The sequence below is a fragment of the Mus caroli genome, unplaced genomic scaffold (genome assembly GCF_978045245.1).
Source record: "Mus caroli unplaced genomic scaffold, Mus_caroli_1 scaffold_4, whole genome shotgun sequence".
Classification (NCBI taxonomy): Eukaryota; Metazoa; Chordata; class Mammalia; order Rodentia; family Muridae; genus Mus; species Mus caroli.
Window position 1 is genome coordinate 134,165,452 of NW_028227259.1, and position 16,069 is coordinate 134,181,520.

At 47.1% G+C, this 16,069-nt stretch overlaps 1 protein-coding gene across 3 annotated transcripts in view; it reads left to right on the plus strand.

The window, feature by feature from the left end:
- The window catches only part of Crcp (CGRP receptor component), a 39,090-nt gene that overhangs the window by 10,899 nt on the left and 12,122 nt on the right, over positions 1-16,069 (plus strand). For all 3 annotated transcript variants that reach the window (XM_085837221.1, XM_021163974.3, XM_029477294.2), the window contains exons 2-5: positions 1,437-1,473; positions 4,166-4,264; positions 8,103-8,197; positions 14,970-15,027. In XM_085837221.1, the coding sequence (XP_085693347.1) occupies positions 8,175-8,197; positions 14,970-15,027 (81 nt within the window). In that variant the 5' untranslated portion in view covers positions 1,437-1,473; positions 4,166-4,264; positions 8,103-8,174. The remainder of the gene's footprint in view (positions 1-1,436; positions 1,474-4,165; positions 4,265-8,102; positions 8,198-14,969; positions 15,028-16,069) is intronic.

A 16,069-nucleotide genomic window follows, 5' to 3' on the forward strand; every position in this document is an offset into this window, starting at 1 on the left:
TACAAAGTGAGTTCCAGGACAGCCAGAGCTATACAGAGATACCCTGTCTCGAAAAAAAACCAAAAAAAAAAAAAAAAAAGAAAAGATGTGTGTGTGTGTGTCTGCTTGCCTGTGCACCGTGCAGTGCATGTACCCTTAGGTGTCGGGAGAGAGTGCTGGGACAAGTTCTAGGCAGTTGTGAGCTGTGTGATGTAGGTGCTGGAAACGTAACTCCATTCCTCTGCAAGAGCAGCAGGAACTCGTGACGACTGAGCCATCTCCAGCTCTCAGCCTGGACTAAAATTTCCTCATATCTTGTTTTAGTTGGGGTAAGCTTGGGAAGAAATTGGCCCAATAAATCTACATCTTACACTTGGCAGCGAGGAAATCTGAACCTATATATATGTCTGGTTTCCTTAATTGTCACAGTATAGTGGCTCCAGGCTGCTTCCAGCAGTTCATCCTCTGCTGGATGGTGTGGAATGGGCCAGTTGTGGTCTGTGTTGTTACTGGTAGGATATCTCTGATGTAGTACAGCGGAGTGGATCAGTTATTTGTGCCCTAGCTGTGCTTACACAGGATCGGTAGCAGTTTGCTTAATCAGCTGTTACACAGGGGAAAAACCAGGCTTTTAGCAACTAGATAGTGACGTCTCTGTGACTCTTTCACAGGATCCTTGACCCTTGCTGGAGTTCCTAGTGACACTGTCAGTGTTAAAGTACATAGGCCATTTCTGTCAACATGGCAGGACTAAGGCTGTCCAAGATGCCTGTGACTGGTGGTGGTAACGAGACAAGGATGTTGGCTCAAGACGAATCAGCACTTGATCCCCAGGCATTTCTGATGCTCTTGATGCTTACAGACCCTTCTGGGGATGGGGTTCCTTTGAGGGTTTACCTCCATGTTCTTGTAGCTAACTTGTGTCAGCTACCCCAACTTCTATGTACATAGATTTGGTATAGATCTTAGTCTTCCACAGGGAAATGAATTTGTGATATGCTATGTCTGTGAACATGAAAGTCTGAGTGCTGGAGAGATAGCTCAGTGGTTAAGAATGCTTGCTACATAATAAGAAACAGAATTCAGATCTTAGCACCTGTAAGAAAAGTCTAGGTATCCTGCAGACTCTAGCTTTGAGGGGTTCAGTGCTGTCTTCAGGCTTCTGTGCACACTTAGGCATAAACACAACAGACATACGCATCAGTACACCTGTGTAGTGCATTCATATACTCTCATAGGCACAAGCATACACATAAGTAATATTAAAAGAAAAAGGAAAGTTGTCTCTATCTGAAATTGCTGGTGCAGGGCCAGCTAACCAGGGCAGAACTTAAGGCATTTCTAGTTCAGGTTGTTCCTGAGCGAGTGAGAAAGCTGGGATTAACTAGAGGGTTCATTTGTGGACCCTTAACCTTGAAATGGATGTGAACTGATGACGGCTCACTGTTCTTTTGCAGGAAGGATGCGAACGCAGCACTGCTCAGCAACTATGAGGTGAGGACCCCCACGCGGGCCATTGTGTTTTCCTCTCTGGTTTAGCTTTGCTTTCGAAGACATTGGATTGGTTTTCTTTAGAAACGAGAGGGCAGGTGGCCCCTGATGGAGCTTGGAGTGATCTGAGTTTGGTGAACTACACATGGTTCTTCAGGGAAGCGGGAGGCTCTGGTTCACAATAGTTCACACTCTTCCGAAAATCCCAGAGTCTCTAGAGCAGGCAGATGTCCTAGCAGAAGGCTGCTGCTTTAGAGCGCAGTCCTGCTGTAAAAGTCTCATATTAAATGCGTAGCTTCTTGATAATAACCATTCTCTACTTGTCTTTGATTCTCAAATGGCCTCATTTTGATATCCTCATTTTGAGAACAAAAGTTGAGTTGACTCACCATTGTGAATAATTTGGAAAGAATGAGCAGGTTCATAATTTGGGGGCTGATGGAAAAAGAGGAAGGAGATCGGTGAGAGGGGAGGTATTAGCATTTTACCTGCCTTCAACTTTGCCTGCATCTAGTTTGCTAACAAAGCAGTCTCATAGGACAGCTCCAGATGTACAAGGGCGGGCTGATAAATTCTCTTTCAGTTTTCATGTCCCAAGGGAAAACTCAGTCTTGGAGTCTTGGAGGAGGTCTAGGTTGGAAGAGGTCTAGGTCTCCATTGTCTGTGTGTGTGCATGCGCACGCGTGTGTGCGCGTGTGCGTGTTTGTGTACTGGCGTGCACTTGCACACTGTATTCTCTGTGTCTGTGCTTTATACTTTGTGTGTATGTTTGTAGAACTAATTCAGTCTGCTGTATTGCTTACTAAAGCTTCAGCCTGAGTGCCTGTGGCTTCCACCACAGGGAAATGTTCATTGGGCAGAACATTGGCTCTTAGGAGCGTCTTTGTCCTGCTGGGCCTTTGCTGTTTGGGTGTTTGTTTCACTGGGGAATCACTATGTTCATTGGGTCTCATGCTGCTGTTTTTCAAAGGTGGTGGGGCTGGGGGACTGTTGGGGCTGGGGACTGTTGGGGCTGGGGACTGTTGGGGTTGGGGGACTGTTGGGGCTGGGGGACTGTTAGGGCTGGGGGACTGTTGGGCGGTGTTGCACATGTGTGCAGTAGTGATCTAGGAGCTTGTATGTTCCTCAGATCTCTGATAGAAACTCAGAAACAGGAGTAAGTCCTACTTGTCTCCAGCCCAGCACTAATGTGTCCCTGTCCATGTCTGTGTTCCTGTCTGTGTCTGTGTCTGTCTGTGTCTTTGTAGGAAAGTTGACTTCTAAGAATCCATTGCATTTCCCTTCATTTTTCTTGTTATGCTGTAGGCCCAGGGATTTTGACATATTAAGCAAATGGTTTGCCACTGAACAATATCCTTGACTCTTTTTTTTTAAAAAGATTTATTTATTTATTTTATCTATATAAGTACGCTGTAGCTGTACAGATGGTTGTGAGCCTTCATGTCATTGTTGGGAATTGAATTTTTGGACCTCTGCTCGCTCCATTCGGCCCCACTTGCTCAGTCCCTGCTCACTCCAGCCCAGAGATTTATTTGTTATTATAAGTACACTATTGCTGTCTTCAGATGCACCAGAAGAGGGCGTCAGATCTCATTACAGGTGGTTGTGAGCCACCATGTGGTCGTGGGATTTGAACTCAGGACCTTCAGAAGAGCAGTCAGTGCTCTTACCTGCTGAGCCATCTCAGCAGCCCAGACTCTTATTTTTTTAATGCTGTATTATATCATTTATCTCATGCTCTTTCTGTTATAGAAAGAAATTGTTATACTAGACTTTTGTATTGAGCAAAGCCCCTAAAATATCTAGCTTGGGAAAATTTGCTTTCACATACTTATAAAGGCTTTGAGATAAAAGGATTAGTGATGTATGATTTTTAAAAAATAAATTAGTCGGGCGGTGGTGGTGCACGCCTTTAATCCCAGCACTTGGGAGGCAGAGGCAGGCAGATTTCTGAGTTCAAGGCCAGCCTGGTCTACAGAGTGAGTTCCAGGACAGCCAGAGCTACACAGAAAAACCCTGTCTCGAAAAACTAAAAAAAAAAAATTACATTTTATTTATTCTGTGTGATGTGTATCCCCACTCACATAGAGGACAGAGGACTTGTGGGAGTTGGTTTTCTCCATCATGAGGGTACAGGAATAGAACTCAGGTTGCTATGTTTGATAGCAAGTGCTTTTACTGACTGAGCCTGTGATCGATACTTTTAAGTAGTCTTCACAGTTATCTTTTAAGGGTCTTATTTTTAATAATATTATTATATCAGAGAAGCAAAGAGACTCTGGTTTGTAATAGGGACTAGTACTATGTTATTATAGATAATGACATTACATTATTATTATTTTTTAATATGTCTCTGTATATGTGCATGTACCCATAGAGGCCATGGACCTCTGGAGTTGGAGTTACAGATGTTGTGAGCCGACTGATGTGAGGTCCTCTGGAAGAGCAGACAGTGCTCTTAGCCATCATCTCTGAGCCATCTTTCCAGTATTTTAAACAAATGGACGATTTCCACTGACTTAGCTAGGAGAGCATCGAAAAGCTGTTGCCTGGTTCTAGGACATAATACTTGCTCTAAACCAACTGTTGGGAAGCAAGCTGTAGAAAGAAAGTGGCCTTGCCTGACTGTCTGAAACCCTCGGAAGAGACCCGTTTCTCAACTTTGCTGACCAGTGTCTCTTATGCCCCTTCCTAGGTGTTCCAGTTACTAACGGATCTCAAAGAGCAGCGGAAGGAGAGCGGGAAGAACAAGCATAGCGCCGGGCAGCAGAACTTGAACGCCATCACCTATGAGGTAAGCTTGACTTCCTGAGGGCCTTGTCGGCCAGGAGGGTGGCAGCTGCTTAGGGAAATGGGAGGAATAAAACGTCCTCACTTGTAGACACTAGGTGCACGTTTGGGGTCTCCACCTGAACCACCATCAGTTGGTCCCATTCACCTGGCTGGGACCGTTTTGCTCTTTCTCCCTGGCTGAGGGTCCTGGGCAGGCAGGCAGGGATGCTCTTACAGCGTGCTAGAGCTAGTGCTAGTCTGCCGCAGCTTTTCTTTACTTTGGAGATGATAGCTAGCAGGTGGGAGCCGCAGCGCATGGCGCCCTCTAGTGTTAGAACCTCAAGCAGGCTTTGGGTATAGGGACTAACAGCTCTGAGTGTTCCAGGTCTTGAGTAGGCCTAGGGAGTGAGGATTCTGCAGCTCTCGGCAGCAGTTCACTTTGTAGCTGGACTAGGAGCTAGGACTCTTCAGCCCTTGACAGTCCCAGTGTGACAATTTGCAGGCCTGGGTTGCCTGACACCTTTGGCCCGAAACACTTGCTGGCTTTCTGGAACTCTTTAGCAACTGTGTGTGCCTGCAGTTTCTCTTCTCTCTGTCTGTCTGTTTTGAGACAGGTTTTCACATAGGTTCGGCTTCTTATGTAGTCCAGAAGGGTTTTGAACTCCTGATCCTCCTGCTTGCACTTCCCATGTGTGGAGATTTATAGGCATGGCCACCACACCCTGGCCACTTATGGCTTCTTACAGCCTGTGTCCTCTGGCCTTAGTCCTCTGTTCCCTCAGACCCTCACCATCCCTCATGCTCCTTTCTGGGTACTCTCTTCCCGCTATGGCTGCTTTTGGGGAGGTGGCTGCCATTGCTCTTTCATGGCTATTGCTGCCAGCTCTGTGTCATCTTTGGTTGTCAGAGCAGCCTGTCCATGCTACCTTTGCAGCTTGGCCTCTCCAGTTGTCCCCCCACCACCCTCCACCACAGTTTGGGCTGCCAGCAGCTCTATAGTTACCCTCTACTGCTCCCCTGCCGCTGTCTGGGCTGCTGCTTCACTGTCTCCTGCGTCTTTGTGTTGCCAGTGCCGCTTGCTGTACTAGAAACAGAAAGGGCTAAAGCAATAGCAAAGAAGAAAAACAAAAACAAATACGACCCATGAGAAGCATTTTATCAGACCTGTTGTAACCTCAGGGAAGGCAGGCAGCACCGAAGGAGGAGGTGTCTCCTGGGCGAACAGCCTGCTTAGCTAGCCAGAGAAGGACTGAGTTAGGCAGGGTTCTCTAGAGGATGGAATTCATGAGATGAAAAAACCATGTCTCTCACACATGCAGACTGTCAGCTTTAAAACAGTAACACAGTTACTGAAAACCCTGTAGCTACTTGGTACTTGAGACTTAGTACCTAGCAGGCAGAATAGTTCCACAATGGCTCTCTGTCATTTGGGATGGGGACGACTGGTAGTTGGTCAGTCCACAGGGCTGGGTGCCTGCGTAGTCTCTGTCTAGGCCTGGAAGCCCACACGTTTCTTGGAGAGCTGCTGGTCCCTAGTCCCTGATGAAAACTTGGAAACAGTTTCTGATAACAGCTTAGGAAGCATCATCAGCAACAGGGCAAATTAACTCAGCAGGAGGAGGATGCTACGTGAGAAGCGTGAGATGCTCCTCCCCCTTGTGCCACATCCTTTTCAGCTGGACCACTAGCAGAAGGTGCTCTCCACAGTGCAGGTGGGACTCCCCCCATCAGGTAAGGCAGTCGGATGCCTCTTTAGGTGAGGGCGCCTTCCCAGGCGATTTCTAATGTGTGGTAAATCCCATTAAGACCAGCCACAGTGAGGAGTGTTTGTAGTGACCACAGCAGGCCTCACATGCACACGCAGGTTTATGTTTGTTCCAGTCATAGTCTTGTCTCTTTCACACACGTCGCAGCAGACCCTCTGCAGTGCCATCAGGGAAGTGCCTTTCCTCTGGCTTGCATGGCACTGTGTGCAGGATCATCATTGTGGCTTGCGGTAACAACAACAACAGCAACAAAACCAAAAAACCCAGTATAGATTGTTGGAAACAGTCCTATCTGTTCAGGAGCCACAGCAAGCAGCAGTGGGTCCATTTCCCCAGGACCTCTAGGGAGACGTCAGAATGGCTCTGTTGGCATGGTAGCCCACTGACTATTTGACTGATAGTCCTTTAACTCAGTACAGGAGAGCCCAGCAGTTACCCATGAGGGGGTGAAGGTGTCTCGTTCACAGGGTCTGTGCTTATCTATAGGACAATGGACATCAGAGCTAGTGCTTATAATGAGAACAGAAATAACACTGCTACTGACTTTAACAGTGTTTTAGCAATTCTTAATATCTGTCCAGTGCCCAGGGAGAGGTGGGTTCCCCCTCATGTCCCAGGATGGAAGCTATTATGTTCACAGTGACAGTTGCTACGAGGAAAGGGTTAAAATTAGCCAAGAGAATCAAGAAACAGAGGATACCCAAGTCATAATTCCCTCTGTGGTCGCATAGACTTGGCCATGTTACTTTCCTGCAGTCAGTGTGTGGCACACGCATGGAATGTGGCCAGCAGGCCCTGTGTGCCCTGGTCTCACTGCTAGCTAACCCTTGCTCTGAAACTATACAGGTGGAGCCAGCCACTAAGTTATGCTGTTAAGCTTATGACCTGGGGGCCCAGGTATAGCATTCCAAGGACCTGGAGATCATCAGGTCTAGGACAAAGGCTAAACTCTCTTTATGCAAGCACAAATTCTTCCTTTTTTCAGTTTTTTGAGACAGACCTTGGCTGTCCTGGAACTCACACACCAGGCTGGTTTGGAACTCATAGAGATCTGTCTGCCTCTGTCTGTAGAGCTGGGTTTAAAGGCATGTATCCCCACCTGGCTGGCCAGGTTCTTTTCTACACACAAAAACCCCCAATGCTTTGCTTAAGGGAAAACCTGGAAAATCTAAAAGCATTTAAAAGGAAGAGAGCAAAACTAATTCCTAAGGATGTTCTCTCCTGACGTGGTTGGGAACTGAAAGGAAGTGACAAGAAGGTATTACATTAAAATGATGAGTCAGCAAAACCCAAACCCAAACCAAAGCGCCATATATGGTGCTGGGCTAGAGACCCAACTCTGTGCTACCACACTTGACTGTCTTGGCTGGAGTGATGGCTCAGCAGTGCAGTGCTTACAGCTCCTACAGAGGACCCGAGGTTGGTTTCTAGCGCCTGCCCTGGGCGGCTCCCACCCACATGTAACCAACTCCAGTGTCAGGGATCCAGTGTTGCTTTCTTTCTCTGCAGGAACCTACACTTCTACAAACTTAGGCACGCGCAGACACACAGAGAAACAGAATTTAAAAATAAAAAAATAACTTGAAATTCTGGACATTTTAGAATATTAAACTTTAGCACTGCTTTCCTTATTCAGATTTCTTCTGTCACGATTTTCTGTATATGGATGTTTGCTTTCATGTATGTCTGCACCATGTGCATGCCTGTTTGCCTGTGGAGGTCAGAGAAGGGCATCAGATCCTTAGAACTGGAGTTGCAGACGGTTGTAGCCACCATGTAGGTAGTAAGAATTGAACCGTGACCTCTGCAAGAGCAATATGTACTCTTAACTGCTGAGCCATGTCTCCAGCTTATTCACATCTCTATATCCTAGGGCTTGAAATGGCCCATGTTTGACTCCCAGCACCCATGCAAGGTGACTCAGCTGCTTGGAACTCTGGTTTCAGGAGGTTCCGAAGCCTCCTGCCTCCATAAGTGTCTGTGTTAATGTGTACATACATGCTTAGACTCATATGAATAAAAATAAAATAGATCTTATTTAAAAACCTCACAATTTCTATATCTTATATTTGCCTTTTGTGTATTTATCTTTAGACATTAAAGTACATATCAAAAACACCGTGTAGGAACCAGAGTCCAGCCATTGTCCAAGAATTCCTCACAGCAATGAAAAGCCACAAGCTGACCAAGTAAGTAAGTTATCCTCAGGAGATGACAGGTAACAGGAAATGTGGCCTTTGAACAGCTGCATGTGACAGCTGCACCTGCATTCAGTCACTGTGACCTCACAGTTTTTCACAGCACTGTTTTAAGGTGGTGTAGAAGGACAACTGAGAGTGAGACCCATGGCCTTGTAGAGCCACAGCGTGCTTTCCTCAGAGTCTTGTCTTAGGGTCTTTACTGCCTGTCATCACAGCTGCACTAGACGAAAAGCAGGGTTCAGAACTACAGCGCTGAGTTGAGAGCATAGCACGGTACTAGTGCTTACCTAGCATGTATGAGGGCCTTTCATCCCCAGCACTGTTGGGTGCTGGAGGGTGCAGGGAGGGGAGGGAAGACAGGCAAAAAAAACGAAAACACAACACAACCTAAGTACTTTCTATAAGGTTGCTCAATGAAGTCACCTGACGTTGACACTTGTGTTTGCTTGAGGTAGAAACAGCTTGATTATAGTCTATCTGAACATTAGGTGCCTGCCAACGCCTTTGATGTGTGAGTTTAGTTTACAGAAGCTAAAAGCACAGGGTTTGCAGTAGGAGAAAACCTTCCCATAGCTGCGGATCAGTGCTAATGTTGATGACTTCCAAAAGTTGCTCTGTAAACCACTGTCTGTTTGCTCGGTTTTTTGGTGTTAGATGGTAGTGGGGATCAGACCTGGGCCTCGCACATGCTAGGTGGATATCGCTGAATCACTGGTCCAGTTCTACGGAAGCTTTGTCCTATTGCTCAGGATGACCATAGCTCACACAGTATTAAGCTCACTTCTCTGCCTCTGTTCTCTAAAGAACGCTGAACACAAAAATCTAAATCCTGTGTGTGTGTGTGTGTGTGTGTGTGTGTTGCCTTCGGAGGCCACAAGAGAACATCAGATCCTTTGGAGCTAGAGTTCCAGGTGTGTGTGTGTGTGTGTGTGTGTGTGTGTGTTGCCTTCGGAGGCCACAAGAGAACATCAGATCCTTTGGAGCTAGAGTTCCAGGGGTTTGTGAGCTGCTTAATGTGGGTGCTGAGATCTGAACCCTGGTCCACTGCAGAGTGGCCAGTACTCTTACTTAACCACTGAGCCATCTTTCCAGTGCCCCCTCTGTGGCCTTCATCCCCTCCCCTCCCTTTTTTGAATGACTCCGTTTTGCTAGAACTCCTGGTTGTCCATTCATTTCACGACGGCTTACTTTAGTTTCATGTTGTAGTAGTATCTTTGATAATTCTAAGATCCTTGTTAGCATGAGTTTGCTATCTCTTCATTTCCTTTGAAAATAAGTCATATTTTCCTGGTTGAAATAACTTTGTAAATTGTATCTTGGGCTTTTGAATATTATATTCAGATAGTTTAGACTGGCAATCCTGTGAGAAGCCTCTGTTAAGGTGGCTCTTTGTTTTGTAGAGTGTAGCCAAACCTCTGAGGGTTTTCATGGTTATCACTGACTATGGCAGTTCCTTTTAAAAATTATTGTAATTATGCAAATGTCTGTATGTGGAGAAGTTCAGGTTAGTGCAGCTGGCCCAGGAGGCCAGAGGCAAGGGCTCCCTGGAGCTGGAGTTACAGTGGTTGTGAACTGTCTGACATGAGTTCAGAGAACTAAACTTGGGTTCCTTGCAAGAGCGGTGCCCTCTCTGAGCCCCTGAGCCTTCTCATGATTGATTTTCAAGTCCTTTCTCAGGTGTTTGTGTGAACTATCTGGATATGGTCCCTGTGTCCTTTCCATGGTGGAGAACTGCTTGGCATGGCTAAGGCTCTATCACCAGTATTGCCCCCCCCCGCCCCCCCAAGAGTGGGGGGAGTTGGAGAAAGGGAAGAAGAAGCCTATAAAATAGGAACTGTCTTGCGAACTGATTCAAAATTGGTTGTAATCTACGTAGGAATAAAGCACGCTTCAATAACCAGAGGATTATTGGCCCCCTTCCCCTTTTGCTGCCTTCAGACTAATTATTTATCAAGGCTTATGTAACCTTTTAAATAATATTGGGCAAGAGCTCCTGGCAGTGCTGCACAATGGCCAGGAGAGGGACCCAGCAAGCTTTTTTCACAGTGGCTGGCTTCTCCCTCTTGGCCTGTGTGGCTGGTGAAGGGGCTGCATGCCAGCTAAGATGGCCAGTGCATTTTAAGACAGAAACCGTGTTTAACAGAGGAACTGCTGACATGTTCTTTACATCTTTATTTGATCTTGAAATCACCTTCTTTCTGTTTTGCTCCAGGGCTTATTACTTTGTGTAGTTATCTTCCCCGCTGGAGTCCTTGGGGGAAGGCCAGGAGCTGTGATTTATTGACTTGGTAGATTTCATCATAATACAGTTGGAGATCAACTCCGAGTCACTCTGGCACTGGGTGTTAAGTAATTTTGTATTTAGTGTTACCCGAGTCTCCACCCAAAACTGATTCTTGAATATTTTAGATTCGCCCTGCACTCTTTGTTTCTCAGTATCTGACTAGTAGCCTCCATTCCTATCCTGAGATCGCCCCTGTAAGGCACACAGCTATGTAGAATGACCCTTGCTCTCACAGGCCAGCCCAGTTAGCCCTGCAGTCATACCGAGCATCTTCTGTTCCGCACACATTGCTCCAGGGGTTTGACACCATGTTTTTGGGACATGGACCTCAGACCAGCCAAGCTCAAGTACAGATGGTAGATTCTCAGGTTTCCCTAGCTGTCTTCCCAGATCTGCTCTCAGAACAGAAAAGCCTGCTTCTTCCCTCTTCAGAGTTCCCATACACTTCTATTACAAGCCAGGGCTTCCCTAGCCCTTCCTTCAGCTTGCACTTCAGATTACACTTGCGTTATGCCAGGCTGACGCTCTCAGTGCTGTGGTGGAGGGGACAGAGTGGAGAGGCACTGGGTGTCAGGGTTAGGGATAGTGTTTTGTGTATAAGAGGAGATGGTCAGATGAAGGGAGGCTCCGGGTGCTGCGTGCTAGGCAAAGTCTGCAGTTGGGGATTGGCCTGAGGCTTCTCTGTGTCAGTCTATAGTTTGTGATAGTTTCATGAAATGAAGACATTTGAAGATAGACTTCTGAAGGGCAGAGTTCACAGGATTCTTGGGGGTGAACTAGAAAAATTCACCTTCATACCAAGACCTTTGGGAGGACCTTGGCTGGAAAGATTAGACAGCGATTGAAAGTACTTGTAGCTCTTGCTGAGGACCTGGGCTAAGTTCCTAGTCCCCAGAGGATTTGTACCTTCTGGACCTCCTGGGAATAGCATGCGTGTATGTATGTGTATTGTCTGGTGTCATGGCGGGAAGAGGAGGGTGTCAGTCAGACCCTCGGATTAGGAGTTATAGACAGTCGCCTTCGTGTGCGCACTGGGAACCGAACCTGGATCCTCTGCAATAGCTCTTACTTACTGAGCCATCTCTCCAGTCACACACTTTCAGTCTTGTAAAAGATGTTTTGCTTGTACTGAAAAGTGGAAGGTTTCAGAGGGTGGAGCTGTTGTCCTGTTACCAAGACTCAAGGTAATGGTGAGAAGGGCACATAAGTACAAGTACCCGGGAGCTGAGTCTTGGGTGAGAGGTGAGGGGTGGCGCCCAGATTTCTGACTCTAGGTCCTTGTAGACTAGAAGTAGAGTGAGGAGCTAGTGTGCTGGAAAGAGTAGTCACAGTAGTTTTAGATGTGCTGGCTTCAAAGCATCTGGTGTATCTACGTGGAGACGTGGCGGGGGGAGGGGCACATGGCTACAGAGGTCTGAAGCTCAGCATGAATTTCTCCATCAAAGCTTGTAGTAGCTCTTGAGATTGTGCCTTTTGTCTGAGGAAATCCCTAAGAGGATTTGGAGGGGAGGATGACAGACACAAAGAACAGTCAGAAAGACAAGTGGACAACAAAAGAGTGATGCTGTGATCCATGGGAGGAGACTGAAGGAAGCAGTGGCTGGCAGTGGCCATCAGAGGTTGGTTAGGACACTCAGTTTATACGGTCCTGGCAGTGGAGCCCAGGGTCTACAAATGGTAGGCAGGAGTTTTAGCAACTGAACCACATCCCCAGCCCTGCTTCCTTGTTTGCCCAGACAACTCTCAGGGCTCAATGCAAAGTCTCCTTTCCCTCTTCTCTCCACTCTCCCCTTTTTGTTTCTTTTCATCTTTTCTCTCCCTTTTGCCTCCCATCCGCCATGGGCTGAGCACAAGGCTTCCTGCGTATGAGGCCAGCACCTCTCTACTGTGAAATCTCATTTGTTGAGTAGATTGACTGCTAAATGTTTTAGGGGTTGCTGAGGCGCAGAACTTCATGGTGCTCGGGCTGTAATTGTTAGCACCTGCATCAGTGGGGAAACTGCTGTGGGGCCGTTGTCACCATCGCCATGGTGAATGTTTCTGCTAGAAGCATATGGCTAATGTGAGCTGGGGTGGTTGAGTAGCGGGAAGTTATCTTGACTACTGGGAAGCTTGGACAGGTTATTTCCTTCTCTGTGTCAGAAGTGTTTCATGCTTGGATGCCAAGTGGAAAACAGGCAAGTGATGATAGCAGCCACTTCAGATGTGAGACTGTTGCCTCTCGTGACCTTCATGAGCTGTAAGTTCAAGTTTGTTTTACAGACATGAACCCAAGGCTTGGGAATACATGGCTTACACTGCTTCCCAAAAACCTGGTTAAGGCAACTGTGGTGTGCTTTTCATCTTTATCCAGAATTATCTTTAAACCCCATTTGTGTTGAACAGAACTAAAAGCTGAGTTGGACTGAGGAGGAAATGTAGAACTTATCACCTGGGTGGGGATGGAGAAGGTGAAGCCATTCCTCTGCCTTGACGTCCTGTCCCTGGAGAGACGCTCAGTGGTTAACGGCACTTGCTGCCCTTGCAAAGGACGTGGGTTTGGTTGCCAGCACTCACAGGGAACCTCATAACTTTCTATCTCCAGACCCAGGGACTCTGACACCCTCTTCTGGTATCCATGTGTAGTGCACATAGCACACATGCAGACAAACGCCCATACCCGTAAAATAAGATGAAATAAATCTTTGAAGCCCTGTCACCTTTTAACCTCTTCAACAGTGGGCTGTGTATCTCGTGTCAGACGATAATTGCTGTAATCCTGACAAGAGGAGGAGGCAGGAAATCAGGTATTAAAGTCATCCTGGGCCTTATACCAAGCTTGATGTCACATGGTGATTACTACCTTCAGAGCCCAGGCTGGCTCGAATTCACTATCCTGTCTCAGCCTCCTCCGTTCTGAGGTAACAGGCTGAGCCACCAAGCCGGAGCCACAAGCCTGGCTTCTTTTTGTCTTACTAAGATAATTCAAATCTGAGTAACACTGTGTGGTAGCTACTTTTCTCTTTGCTGTGCAAAATGCCTGATAAAACCCATTTGAGAGGGAAAGGGTATGTCCATCATGGGGGGGGGGGTATGTCCGTCGTGGAGGCTATGTCCATCATGGGGGATATATCCATCATAGAGGTATGTCCATCATGAGGGATATGACCATCATGGGGGTATGTCCATCATGGGGGTATGTCCGTCATCAGGGGAAAGCATGGTAGCCGGAGTCCGAGGTGGCTGCTCACCTTGCAGCCTCCATCTGGACTCAGAGAAGAGTGCTGGTGCTCAGCCCATTTCCTCCTTTTTTATTTAATCCAAGAGCCCAGCCCATGGGATGGTGGCATCCATATCACCACCCCAATTTACCCAATCTAGAAACGACTTAGGCATGTCGAGAGGTAGTTTTCCCATGGTGGTGATAAATCCAGTCAAGGTGACAATCCATATTGAGCATCACACTGAGAATGTATCTGAATGTATCCTAGTATCTGAGAATGAACAGATGGATCAGGAGTTCAAGGTCACCCTCAGCTAGATAGCAAGTTCAGGACCAGCCTGTTATAAGTAGAGATGAGATGCCCTGTGGGGAAAGGTGCTTGCTGCCAAGCCTGGACACCTGAGTTTCGTTTTGGAATACACACAGCAGAAAGAGAAACAACTGCAGATTGTCTTTGGACCTCCACAAGTATGCTGTGGCTTCACACATAACCAAGTGCGAGTGCAAGCACATGCACGTGCATAAATAAATAAACGTTTAAAAATTCTTTTTAAAAGTAATCAAAGCAAACCTGAGCAACTTATAATCTTACACTCCAAACTGAATTCTTAGTCATTTATAAGCAGTGACTAGCCAATGAACATAATTTTATCTTTATTTTTTAATCAAATTAAGAAAACATGAATTAAAAATATTCTCCTCTTCCAAATAAAAATTAATATAGCAAATATGGGAGTTCTGTTGTTTGTTTGTTTGCTTTTTGAGACAGGGTCTCACTTTATAGATCAGGCTGGCCACTAAGTGACATAGATCTACCTACTTCTATCTCACAAGTGCTAGGATCAAAGGCTTGGGCCACCATACAGGCAAGTGATCTTTTTAACTGTGCCTTACGTGTTTTTATTTTTATGTTGTATGAGTGTGGGTGTGTATGTGCTGTGGTGCAGTTTGGGGAGACGAGAGGATTACCCTCAGGAGTCAGTTTTCTCTTGTCACCTTGCAGAACTCAGGGACTGAGCTCAGGTCATTAAATCTGCAGGAGAACCCTCTACTTACTGAGCCCATGCACTACGGCTCAGGCCTGGTTTTAAAACTGCAGCTCTGCAGCTGCTGTCTTAGTAAGCATTGCACCTGGTACCCTGTAGGATACTGGCACTCGGGGACCTCTGATTCTTCCTTGTCGCAGGGCCACGTGGCAGCGATATTCCATTCCTTTCTGAGAAGGTCGTGGAGGGCCTGAGAGTTGTAAGCAATGTGTGCTTTTCTCTTGACAGAGCGGAGAAGCTGCAGCTGCTGAATCACAGGCCGATGACCGCCGTGGAGATCCAGCTGGTGAGTTGGGGAGGGGCGCAGACTCAAGGATGCTTTGCCACTCGGAGATGCAGCAAGGCAGAAAAGGGACAAGGCAAAGCCTGCACAGCCACCCGTGCCTTAAGTGAAGCGAGAGACCAGAGGCCTCAGCAATTGGTCCTAGCTGATGTGCACATGAGGGAGTGGGAAGCTAGAAATTTAATTCCTTAAGCGGGTTTGGCAGCCTATGTCCCGCTGCTCTAGGCCTTTCTGGCCATGGCTGTAGGGGTTAGAGCCAACCAGATGTTGCATAAAAACATTAAACTCAGAGTGTCTCCACACCCACCTTTCCTGGTCTTTGTTTCCTCCCCACATGTTGTCTTCCTCTCTGGCCCTCCTGGGCCAGTCGCTAAGTGAGGTTCTGGTTCTAGCTGATACTCAGTTGTTGCCGTTTCCTCTCCATCCCACCTCTGCTTGTGCTCTCTCTACGACACAGCATTAATTTCTGTCAACATCTCCCAAGGCAGCCTGCAGTCCTTTCATCCTTCTCCCTGCCTCTGCACCTCTGTACGTCCCTGCCCTTCCAGACAGGGTCTCAGTCGGCCCCACTGGCTTCGAACCCTTCCAAGTGCTGGGATTACACGCAAGTGTGAGCACACCTGGCTTACAGATCATTTTCTAAACCATAAACATGGTTTCATTTCCCTGCATAAAAATACCTATAGGGGCTTCAGCAATGGGGGACAGAGATAGAGCAGGGGTGCTCTAGGGGAAAAGTGAAGATGAGGGCCTGTGAGAGGCTTCTCTCACGAGCTATGTGGCAGGTTCCTCCTGTTACATGGGCAGAACATCAGCAAGCGGTCCTGTCACTGCCAGAAAAGACTGGCTTTGAGAATTGGTAAATTGGTTTCTGATGCTTGTCTTAGAAATATGCAGTTCTTAGCTGGGTGATGGTGGTGCACGTCTTTAATCCCAGAATTCAGGAGGCAAAGGCAGCAGAACTCTGTGAGTTCAAGGCTAGCCTGGTCTACAGAGTAAATTCCAGGACAGCCAGGACTTCAGGGTTGGTGGCTCATGCTTGTAA